The sequence below is a fragment of the Muscardinus avellanarius genome (assembly GCF_963383645.1).
Source record: "Muscardinus avellanarius genome assembly, chromosome: 6".
NCBI lineage: Eukaryota > Metazoa > Chordata > Mammalia > Rodentia > Gliridae > Muscardinus > Muscardinus avellanarius.
The window spans coordinates 136,753,774-136,765,593 of NC_137791.1; the positions used below are offsets into that span (position 1 = coordinate 136,753,774).

An 11,820-nucleotide genomic window follows, 5' to 3' on the forward strand; every position below is an offset into this window, starting at 1 on the left:
GTCAGCAGTGACTAGGAGACACCAAGTAGCACAGGACCCAGGACAGAGCAGAAAACAGCCTCCGTGCGCTTAACAGACATCTTTATTGCACAGAACACTCACCACACAATACCCTCATGGCGGGGACAGAAGACCTGCCTGTTTCCAGGGCAGGAGGGGACTCAAAGGTGAATCAGAGTCCCTTTGCACTCACCAGGATGGCAAAAATCAAAAAGCAGACAATACCAAGTATTGGCAAAAAGAAATCAGTCCGGGCATAGTGGCGCACGTTTGTAATCCCCGTGCTTGGGAGGCTGAGACAGGAGGATCTGGGTTCACGGACAGCCTCAGCTATTAAGTGAGGCCCTCTGCAACTTAGTGAGACCCTGTTTAAAAAGTAGTTTGTGAGGGCGATCTGGCTGCGACATCTCTCACCCCATTGATCGCCAGGGTGGACTCGGCTGATCCGGCTGGCTAGGCGGTGTCCCCTTCCTCCCTCACTGCTCCATGTGCGTCCCTCCCGAAGCTGCGCACTCGGTCCAAGAGGGCGACCTTCCCCGAATAGAGGGGGACCCGTCTTCGGTCAGGGGTACACGAGAGGCTGCGCTCCCCTGATAGAACCTCCAAACAAGCTCTCAAGGTCCATCTGTAGGAGAACGTAGGGTGGTCAAGCTTCCAAGACTCCAGACACATCCGAATGAGGCGCTGCATGCGGCAGTCTGCCTTTCTAAAAAAAAAAAAAAAGGTGCTGGGCATGGTGGCACACGCTTGTAATCCCCGTGCTTGGGAGGCGGAGACAGGAGGATAACGCAGGTTCGAAGTCAGCCTCGCTGGCTTAAGAGACCCTGCTTCCAAATAAAAATAATATAAAAAAATAGGTCTGGGCATGTAGCCCGGAGGTAAAAGGATTTCCAGGAACCCCAGTACCACCACCACACAAAAAAAATAGGGCTGGGGATGTCACTCAGAGGTAGAATGCCCCTGGGTTCTATCCCTAGTACCACGAAAGAAAGAAAGAAAGAAAGAAAGAAAGAAAGAAAGAAAGAAAGAAAGAAAGAGAGAAAGAAAGAAGGAAAGAAAAAAAAACAATCAGACCCTCGCAGATTGCTGGTGGGAATATGGAAAGCAGGGTGGAAGGTCCTGGAGAGGTGGGACATGGAGTGGCCATATGACCTGGAGACTCCACCCCTGGTGTGAACTCAACAAGAATGAAAATGCGTCCACACAGAAAACTGCTCATCAATAGCGGCATGAGGCGTAGGGGCCAACCACGTCAGTACCCTGAGTAAAAATCAACGGATGAATGACTGCGCACTGCAGGGACCAGCGTGCAGGAGAGTCAAGGACTCTACTCTCTTATACAAGAGACGAGGGTGATACCAGCTACAGTGGGAACAAGCTTTGAAACAGTACGCTGAGGGGGAGAAGCCAGACTCAAAACACCACATCACACGATCTCATGCAACTTACAGAGTATGCAAATCCATAGAGACGGAAGGGTTAGTGGCTGCCTGGACCCTGGGGAGAGGGCTGGGAATGATGGCTAAAGGACTGGGTTTCTCATTGGGCTCACGAAATATCAGGTGTTCATGGAGATGGTATACAATGTGGGGGATGAATGAAGAGCCACTGAGCTGGGCACTTAGAAGAGCAAATGCTCACTCAGTGTGCAAAAGGGGGGCAGATACTGTATGGGGGCATGCTTGTCAGATGCCTGGTCAGAGTGGCCGGCAGCGAGGCAGGGGCATCCTGGGCCCCAGGCCCCTGTGGATGCAGAAAGTCAATGGCCCAGAAAGGGAGGCCCAGAAAGTCAATGGCCTTTCTGTATACTAACAGTGAAGTATGGGGAAAAAAGTTTAAAAATCCCATTGAGAATAGCACCAATGTACTTAAATAAAACATGTCAGAATAAACTTACCCAAGGAGATAAAAGGAACTGGAACTATAACAGTGGCAAAAGAAACTGAAGAGAACAGATAAATGGAAAGACCTCCATTTCCATGAAGGAAATGATTGTTGAGATGCCCACACTCTGAAAAGGGCTCCCCTGACTTAACTCATCCCTATGAAAATTCCAATAGCACTTTCACAGAAATAGAAAAAAAATCCCAAAACTCATTTGGAAGCACAAAAGACCCCAAATAGCCAAAACAACCTTGAGCAAAAAGAACAGAGCTATACATAACACACAAGCTAACATCAGTGCTACAGAAATCAAAACAGCATGGCACTGACATACAAACAACCACAGAGAGAAAGGGGACAGCGCAGAGCTCAGAGAAAAACACTCAATGCTGCGACCCCCAAACCTGACAACAACAACTTGGAGATTTATTGGCTCACATTTCTGGAGATTTCAGAGATTCAGTCCATGTTAGGCCAGTTAAGTCTGAAGAGCTCAGTCTGGAGGCACAGGAGGCTGAGGGAGAGAGAAAGAGAAGAGAGTATACACAGGGTTCTGCTCTCACATCAGGGAGGCCGAGAGAGACAGAGAGAGAGATGGGGGGGGGAGGGAGGAGGAGGAGAAAAAGAAGGAGGAGGAAGAGGATGAGAAGAAGAAGAAGAAGAAGAAGAAGAAGAAGAAGGAGGAGGAGGAGGAGGAGGAGGAGGAGGAGGAGGAGGAGGAGGAGGAGGAGAGGAGGTGGGGAGAAGGAGGAAGAGGATGAGAAGAAGAAGAAAAGAAGAAGAAGAAGAAGAAGAAGAAGAAGAAGAAGAAGAAGAAGAAGAGGAGGAGGAGGAGGGGGAGGGGGAGGAAAAGGAGGAAGAGGATGAGAAGAAGAAGAAGAGGAGGAGGGGGAGGGGAAGGAGGAGGAGAGAAAGAGAGAGACAAAGAGAGCAGGTGAGGAGGACACATATATAATCCTCAAAGACTCACCCCCAGGGACCTCTCCTTAGGAACCAAGCCCTGCCTCCAACATGGCTGCCTGTCTACCACAGGAGGTCGGGGACATTCTAAATTCAAACCATACAAAGCGTGTTGGCAAACCCCTGTAATCCCAGTACTCAAGAGGCTTAAACAGGAGGATCAAAGGTTCGAGAACAGCCTCAGCAAGTAGCAAGGATCTCATCAATCTGGTGAGACCTCATTTCAAGATAAAACTAAAAAATAGGGCTTGGGTATAGTTCAGAGGTAGAATGACCCGGGGTTCAATTCTTAATACCACTAAATAAATAAATAAATAAATAAATAAACTCAAACCATAATAGGTACCAAGAACCTACCGTGGGGAAACTTCAGCCTCTTCAATAACCTGTGCTGGGAAAACTGAATGTCCTTATGCCAGAGGATGAAATTGGACCCTGACCTCACATCACTTACAAAAGTCAACATAAAGACTTACATACCTGCCAGGCATGGTGGACACACCTGTAATCCCAATACTTTGGAATCTGAGTCAGGAGGATCACAAGTTCAAGTCCAGTGTCAGCAACTTAGCAAAACCCTGGTTTTTTTAAAATTTTTTATTGAACATAAATGGTATACATTTAAACTATACTTGGTGCCCTCTCCCCCCACCCCCGTTTTCCCTTCCCCACTCCCACCAATGATTGTCCAGGGTACCATGCCATATTCATAATTTTATGACCCTGTTTTATATTAAAAAATAAAATAGGGCTGGGGATGTGTCTCAAAGGTAGGATACCCCTGGGTTCAATCTCTGCTACAAAAAAAAAAAAAAAACTTATATAAGCTGGGTGCAATGGTGTATACCTCTAATCCCAGTTCTTAGGAGGCTGAGACAGGGTAATTGCAGGCTTGAGGTCAGTGCTCAGTAACTTAGTGAGACCATCAACAAATCAGCAAGACCCTTGTTTTAAAATAAAATATAAAAAGGGCTGGGGTGGAACTCAAAGTCAGAATGTCCCCACCCAAAAGGACTCACATAAGACCTAAAAGTACAACTTCCAGAAGAAAACAGGATAGACTGCACATCAGATGTGGTGATGAGGTTTGGATCAGACCCCAGTCACAGTCCACCAGGAACCAGAGGAGGCAGACAAAGGAGATGACGTCAAGCTGAGAAACTTCCGCACAGCAAGGAAGCAACCGGCAGAGGGGAGACACGGCCAGGAAGGGAGAAGGGATGACATTTTCTGACCACGCGCCTAACGATGGTTGATCTCCAAAACACACAAGGGCCTCACCCAATAGCAAGAAAACAGACGACCCCAATTAAATCCTGGGTGAGGCAAGGACCTCGATAGACATTTCAGTGGAGCCACACAAATGGCCAATAGCTCCGTGGAAGGATGCTGACCATGGCTAGCATCAGGGAAATGAGATCAAGCCACAATGGATGTCTCTTCCCAAAAGGACGAAAGAGGGGCGTTGTCTAGGGCGTGTGGAGAAGGAGCCCTTCCAAGCAAGGGCTTTCTGCTGCCCTGGGGACACGCACCCTTCCCAGCTCCGCGTCCTGGGTCCTCGGGGGGCACTGGAGCAGGGACCGGGCTTCTGGAATCTCGTGCCTTCTCTAGGCCACGCTCCAAGCATCCTCCATGGGGTGCCCGCAGGGAGCTTTGGGGTGGCCATTGGTGTGAGGTCCCATTCCCACACCCTTTGAACCACCCGTGCAGAGGGATGAGCCTGAGCACCACTTGGCCCCTGGCTCTGCTCTGAATGCTAGTCAGGAGGTGGTCAGGAGGCCCTGGGCCGCCAGGTGGGCGCATACAGGTGGGGATATCTCGGGTCTCAGCATTCCAGGACTCTGTGCTTCAGGAAGAGATGACAGCGGCTTGGGACACAGATGGAGACAAAGTCCTTTCTCCACCATAGTCCAGGAGCCAGGAGGCTGGGGTCACTGGGCCACCCCTTTGGGGCTCCCGGGGGCTCCAAGGTCCAGCCAGGAGGGAATGGGTGGCAGCAAGAGGCAGCCAGGTCTCCACTGTCCAACCCTGGACAGCGACAAATGCACAGATGCAGGGAGGACTGACAGGAGCCACGAAGGAGCCTACTGTGCGCGGGCAACTCACATGGCCACCATGTCACCTGGATCCCCAGGGAGGGTCCCCAGGGCCTACAAGGCTGGCCACGGGCCATCCTCTCCAGCCCCAGACACCCCCGCTCTGCAACCCTTCCCTGTAACCTGGAGCCCCTCTTGGGGTCCCCCTCAGCAGGTCACTCCCCTGACCCACCTCCTGACCTGCCTTCCACCTCTGGGAAGCCTTCCCTGACCACTGGGGTCAGCCCCTGGAGCCCTCAAGATCCCCCTTTCCATACTCCATGGCCCACGCCTCCTGACGAAAGAGCCCATGGAAGCCAGGCGTGATGGCGCAGGCTCGTAATCCCAGCATTCGGGAGGCTGAGACAGGAGGGTCACGGCTCATGGGCAGCTTCGGTTACTTAGTGAGGCCCTGTGCAACTCAGCGAGACCCTGTTTCAAAATAAAGAACAAAAAATAGGGCTGGGGGTGTCGCTCAAAGGTAGAATGCCCCTTGGTGTCCCGTCAGTGGTGGTGGTGAAGGTGGGCTGCGGTCACCATTCCCCTTCACAGAGGGCGCTGGGCACAGGCAGGCTGTGTCCACCATCCCCAGCCCTCCCCGGCCGAGCCCGGCTGCCCGGTCTCCCACCCACGGGCCCGCAGAGGACGACCCACTCTCTCTTGCTCTGCTTACAGAGGCTGGCGGCCATCCAGCAGGTACTGAACACGCAGAAGATCAGCTTCCTGCTGCGAGGAGGGGTGCGGGTGCTGGTGGCCCTGAGGGACGTGGACACAGGTGAGAGGCCTGGCCTGGAGCCCCACGGGGCATGGGCTTGCATCCAGGCCTGGACCCCGATCACTGTGGGATGCCAGGCAGGAGGCTCTCTGTCCACACAGCTGACCATGTGAAAGAACTTCCGTCCTGGCTGGGCGAGGCAGGGCCTGTGCTGCCCATTTATGGCCTTTCCCTTGCAGACTCGCAGAGGCTGGGCGGCAGCGGCGGCTACTGGGCTGTGGTGGTCCTCTTCGTCCTCGGGCTGTTTGCGGTGGGAGCATTCATCCTCTACAAGTTCAAAAGGCAAGACCACTGGCTTCCCTCAGCCCTCCAGCCCCGACACAGGCCAGGAGGACCCAGAAAGTCCCAGAAGCAGCGGCTTTCCTGGGGCTGGGAAGGAGGGTGCAGGCTTGCCCCTATGATTGTCACAGGAGGGGGGTCCTCGCCTGGCTCCTCCCTGGTTCAGGGCCCTGGGGAGATGGTCTCTGGCCACAGCATCTCCCACACACCCCTCTGCCATGTGGAGCTCGGAGTCCACCCATCTCAAAGGGAAGACCTCATGCATGTCACAGATGAGGAACCCTGGGCTTGGGGAGGTCCAGGGATGTGCCCAAGGCCTGGCAAGAATAGGGGGAGATATAAGAGGCCACACTGCTGCCCGCCCCTCAGCCATTCTCTCTGCCTGGCGAGCATGTGTGTGTGAGCACTGTAGGGGGAGGTCTCGGGGCACCTGGGATGGAGGCTGGGGCCCTGCGTGGATCAGGAGGGGCTGTGGCGGTCTCCCTGTCCTGGGCCTGTCCCTCCCTGTGAGACGGTCCACTTGCTCATCCACCGTGCCGGGGTCCGCTGTGGCTGCCCCGGAGCAGCTGGTCAGCATGAGCTTACCAGAACCCGGGACCCAAGAGTAAGCCAGTGACCAGCCGTGTGGACCGACCTGTCCTGCGGAGCGTGGCTTCCAGGTCAACCCTGCTGTCCTTCCTGCTAGTTCAGCTCCAGGGGCCTCGGTTGCCCTGGCTGGGGTCACCATGAGAACCACTGGGGATACAGCCCTGTTTCCTTTATGGTCATCTAGAGCCGAGGGCCAGCATCCCCCAGCTCTGGTGCTAGGAGCATGGTACTGACTCAGCTGTGGCCAGGAGCACCCACAGCTCACTACCCGCCTCGTTACTTGGTTACAACTGAAGGGGTAGGCTGAGGGCCTCTGAGAGTAAGGAACCTGGACCTCAACTGGCCTGGGGAATTCAGAAGGGCATCTCTAGAAGAGGGACTTTTTCAGTGGGACTCCCAAAGGCTGCACAGGAGCCTCCTGCAGAGGGAATGGAACGGGGTCCAGGCTGCCGCCTTGCTCATTTGCAAGCTCTCGGAGCCATGGGCTTCCTGACAGGTTCAATCAGGGATCCCGCAGACACCTTGGATTCAGGTCAAAGGGCATCCCCACCCCAAAGAGCCCACCTGGGTGAAGAACGTGGTCCCCAGCAGGGGCCCAGCCAGGGCCAGGGATGCCACCTCCTCCTGTCTACCCCCTTCCCTCTGCCAGCCGCCCACGCTCAGCCCAGCAACCCCGGCAGGGAGCAAGAGTTGTCAGGGCAGCTGCCACCCCTGCTCCGGGCGGAGGCCACGGCCCTCCCCTGCCTGAGCCTCAGTTCCCCCATCTGTAGTGGACTCGGAGGGAAGGGAATGAGGAGGAGGAGGAGGGCAGGGAGGCGGAGGGGAAAGAGCCAGGGAGGAGAGGAGCCCAGGCCCGTGCTCCCCTGAGTCCCTCGGGTGGGGAGCAGGAAGGGGCTGCGCCGGAGGCTCAGGCCACAGTGCTCCCGCTCCCCGCCTCTCATGACTCTGAAAGGTGCTTTGGCAGAGCTTGGCCAGGGAACAAGTGGGAAAGGCCGGGCGGTGCTGAGAGAGGGACAGTATACTGCCCGGGTGGGAGGGAGGGTCCCAAGAGGTAGAGGTGGGTGGCGGGGTCAGGGTTCTGTTCTCTGCAGGTGGGCGTCTACCAGGCACTTCACCCCAGCCACGTTGTACCCCATCCCCACAGCACACCCTGGACAGGGAGGGACCCAGCAATGGTCCAGAGAATGCCTTTCAGGGGGGAGGTGTTGCCATGGAAACAGGGAGCCACCCAGGACCAGTGCGCCTCCTCACCACCACTGGTTGCCCCACAGGAGGTCAGCAGAGCTGACCAGGGTGGACGGGGAGAGGACAGGGACAGCGCCCCCAGCACCTGGGGCTGGATGCTCTGCATAGCCATGACAGCGTGGGGCTGGGGGCTCCCTCTGGTGCGGTGGTCAGTACGGAATGGACTGGGCCCAAAGCAAACTGCCCCCATGTCTCCAAGGCTCGCAGCCCCCCAGGGTCCACTTTTCTCTGGAGCTCTGTGTCCCCAGGGGCCACCCCGTGTCACTCAGAAGTCTACACTGGCAGGCAGGATCCTCTTGAGCACCCAGTCCAGCACTGAAGTGTCCCTGCCTGGAGGGACACGGTCCTCTTCAGCCACTCCCAGTGCACGGCTGGAGGGGGCTGAAGGTGCTTCCCACCAGCCGCCTCCCGGGAGCAGGCCACATCTGTCCACCATGTCTGAGAAGGCCCCTCCTGAGCCCCAGGCCCCTCATCTCTGAAGTGGGGCCACAGCCTTTCTGGGTTTCCCCTGGACTAACCGGGGTGGGTTACTCACAAAGGAGCATGGGCTAGGGCCCCGGGCCCTGGCCTGGCAGAGGAGAAGGGGGCCCGTGGCACACTGTGCCCCCAGCACCTGGATAGGAAGGGAAGTCGAGGCCGGCCCGCCTGTCTCCCAGGGCCAGGTGGGGTGGGCAGCCTGCGTGGTGTGGGAATGGGGCAGGTGGGGGCCCTTTAGGCCTGTGTGCCGGGCTTCCCTCGAGGGGGTCTGGGCCCGGCTGAGCAGACGCCTCTGCCCGGCAGGAAACGCCCCGGCAGGACCGTGTACGCACAGATGCACAATGAGAAGGAGCAGGAGATGACCAGCCCCGTGAGCCACAGCGAGGAGGCCCAGAGCGCCATCCAGGGTGAGGAGCCTTGTGCCCGACCCCCGCCGGCCGGTCGCCCTGACCCCTGTCCTGGTGCCAGGCTGACCAGAGCCTCCCGGGGCTGCTGCGGGGAGATGTCAGAGCCAACGCCGGCCCGCAGGCTCCACAGAGCAGGGAGGACGAAGCCCAGGCTCTGGCCTGCAGACTTGGAGCCCCCAGCCACCCTGGAGATCCCTGCCCCCTCCCTTCACTACAAAAGCCATTCAGCGGGCGTCACGCACACGGACACCACCTCTCACTGCTGGCCGCCGGGTTGATTGGGAGACACTCCGTCCCCATGGCCGGGTGGTGCCCACCCCCAGAGGCCCGGCTGCCCCCTCTGCAGCTGCTTTCTCTTGCAGTTTCTGGGCACTGACCCAGCCAGGCGGTTCGCGCAGGGCCTGGCAGGAGGCTGCTGATCATGGCCGGCTAGGGCCGCCCAAGGGGGAGAGTGGTCAGGCCACACTGTACAGGAGCATGGTAGCATCTAGCCCAAGCGGACACCATAGCTCTGCCTCTTGACAAGTGGGGAAACTGAGGCTACAGGTGTTCTGAGACTGCTGAAGGTCCAGAAGTCTAACAGAGCCCTGCTCTGCTGCTTGGGGAGCACGGCTGAGAGCCAGGTGGCTCCGGGGCTCTGCAGATGCTGCCTCGGGCAGGCTTGCTCTTAGAGATGGGGCCTGGGGCACAGAGCTGAGCTGACTGCTCGGTCATGACTCCAGGCCGCCGATCTGGAGTTGGAATCAGGCCCCAGAGCCAGACCCACGCCGGCCATTCCTACACTTGCAGATGACTGTCCATGCAGCCTTCTAAAGTCATCGCGAGGATTCTGCTGAAGTGGCCAGGGCGGAGTGAGGATACCATCAGATGTCATGGATATTATTATTCAACTTTAAAACCCATACACATGCCGGGCGTGGTGGCACACGCTTGTAATCCCAGTACTTGGGAGGCTAGACAGGGGGATCACAGGTTCAAGGACAGCCTCAGCTACTTAATGAGGCCCTGTTTCAAAATAAAGGGTTAAAGAAAAGAAGAAGGGCTGGGGGTGTAGCTCAGAAGTAGAATGCCCTGGGTTCAATCCCTAGTACAGGAAAAAAAAAAAAGCCATACACATGCCAGGCATGGCGGTGCATGCCTGTCATTCAGCTCTTGAGAGGCTGAGACAGGAGGATTGCAGGTTTGAGACCAGTATCACCAACTTAGCAAGACCCTGTTTTAAAAAAAATAGTACTGTGGGTGTAGCTCAGAGGTAGATTGTTCCTGGACTCAATTCCCAGTGCTAAAAATTAAAATGAAAACAACCCATACTCCATATCTGTTTATCCTCAGCACCACAGGGGGTAGAAATCATGGCCTTTACTTTTTAAATTACTGAGTGAGGCTCAGGAGCTGGGTGACCTTGCCCACCAGTGGCTGGCCCTGGATCCTGACCAGCTGGCCCATGAGCTGCCCTCTGCCCCTACCTCATCTCTCAGAGCAAGCCTGGCTCCCGGGCTTCTGGTATGCCATCTCGGTGCCCGCCAGCCTGGGTGTGTTCATCAGCGTGTTGCTCATCTCCAGGAATATCTCCACAACCGTTCTCTGAGCCCCTGCTCCACGCCAGACCCTGGCCTCCACCTCACGAGAACCCGGCCTCTGTGAGGCAGGCCCTGGCTCATGGGAAGCTGAGGCCCAGCCTCCCAGAGTCTCTTCCCTGACAAGAGGCAGAGCTGGGGTCCTACCAGCTCTGGCCACACAGCCTGAGTGCTCCCCAGCACCCCAAGTGCCCTGTGCACCCCAGAGGCCACCCACTGGCCTCTGCCCCGCCCAGGGCAGAGGTAGTTTGGGGCTCCAGGCTGACCCCAGCAGCTGGTCCCCCCTCACCCTCCTGCAGGCAGGGTCAGCCATGTGATGCGGGGGAGGGTGTGGGGCTCAGGAAGATGGGAACCCGCACTTTCTCCCCCTTCTACCGGCGATTTTCTTTAAGCTCCTAAAAATGAACACTAGCATAATAGTTATTACTTGTGCCCTGAGCACACACAGGCCTCGCCCAGGACGGCCCTCCAGAGCAGCTCCACGGTGGTACCCGAGCGTCAGTGCCAGCACAGCACAGGGGCAGAAATGGCGGGCCCTTGAGAGTCTCACCTGCAGGGTCAGGTGCATCTCCTCCCACGCCAGCCTCAGCCCGCAGCAGCCTGGCCCCCCAGGCCTCCAGTGTGGCTGCTTTGCTGCCCCGGGTGGAGCAGGCAGGCTCCCAGAGGCTTCGCGTCTGTCCTGGGCCCTCACCCTGCCCTCTGGTCTTATGGCGGTGCCCCACCAGGACTACCTGACTACCCGCCTCTGACTGCCACTGTCCCACCTCTCTCCCATGCCCACCTCCCGGCCTCTGCGCGCTGCGCCCACCCTGCAGCACCCGCTGCCAGGAGGGGGCGGAGCCTCAGCCCCTCCCGCGCCCCCCTGCTGCCAAAGCCAGGTCAGTGGGTGTGGGGCCACTGCTTGTGACGGCACCCGGCACAGCCACTCCTCAGTCACCCACCCAGGACCCGTGGAGACCCTGCCACCACTCCCAGCACCAGCCACCGGAACCTCGGGGTGCCCACTGCACGCTGGCTTCATACCTGGACGAGGCTACCGCTGTGTCCCCACACTGCTGCCTGCGTCTCCCCGAGCCCAGCCCGAGGCCTGCGCTCACTGGGTGGCATCTCTTCTGTTCCCTAGGCAACCACTCCGGCGTGGTCCTGAGCATCAACTCCCGGGAGATGCACAGCTACTTGGTGAGCTGATGCCAGGAGGCCGCTGGCCAGGACACTCTCCTCTGTGTTCCCGCGGAGGGCACAGACCGCACGCACGGCTGGGACGGCCGCCCCCAGCCCCTCAGAGACCTGCGGGAAGGCCGCCTGCTCCACAGTCCCCACGCAGGGCTTGGACACGCCTCCCTCCCTCAGCCCCAGCCCGCCAGCCCAGGACGCCAGGGCAGCAGCTGCAGAGCCTCCAGGACTCAGGCCCGTGGTGCCGCCCCACCTCCCTGCCCCGCCTCAGGGGAATCTGCCCCTGGCCCCCAGGGCTGCCCTGATCGCCCCAACTTTCTGCTGCAGCGGCCTGGACTCTCCTGGCTGCACCGGTCACTCCGGAGCCTGGGGTGAGCCTG

The 11,820-nt window shown here is 57.7% G+C and overlaps 1 protein-coding gene across 1 annotated transcript in view; it reads left to right on the top strand.

The window, feature by feature from the left end:
• The window catches only part of SORCS2 (sortilin related VPS10 domain containing receptor 2), a gene marked incomplete at both ends in the record, with an annotated part of 417,103 nt that extends 405,648 nt beyond the window's left edge, over window positions 1–11,455 (top strand). The window contains 4 exons of the mRNA XM_080697785.1: window positions 5,595–5,694; window positions 5,874–5,976; window positions 8,587–8,690; window positions 11,391–11,455. Coding sequence (XP_080553911.1) covers window positions 5,595–5,694; window positions 5,874–5,976; window positions 8,587–8,690; window positions 11,391–11,455 — 372 coding nt within the window. The remainder of the gene's footprint in view (window positions 1–5,594; window positions 5,695–5,873; window positions 5,977–8,586; window positions 8,691–11,390) is intronic.
• Between the last annotated feature and the right edge of the window lie 365 nt (window positions 11,456–11,820).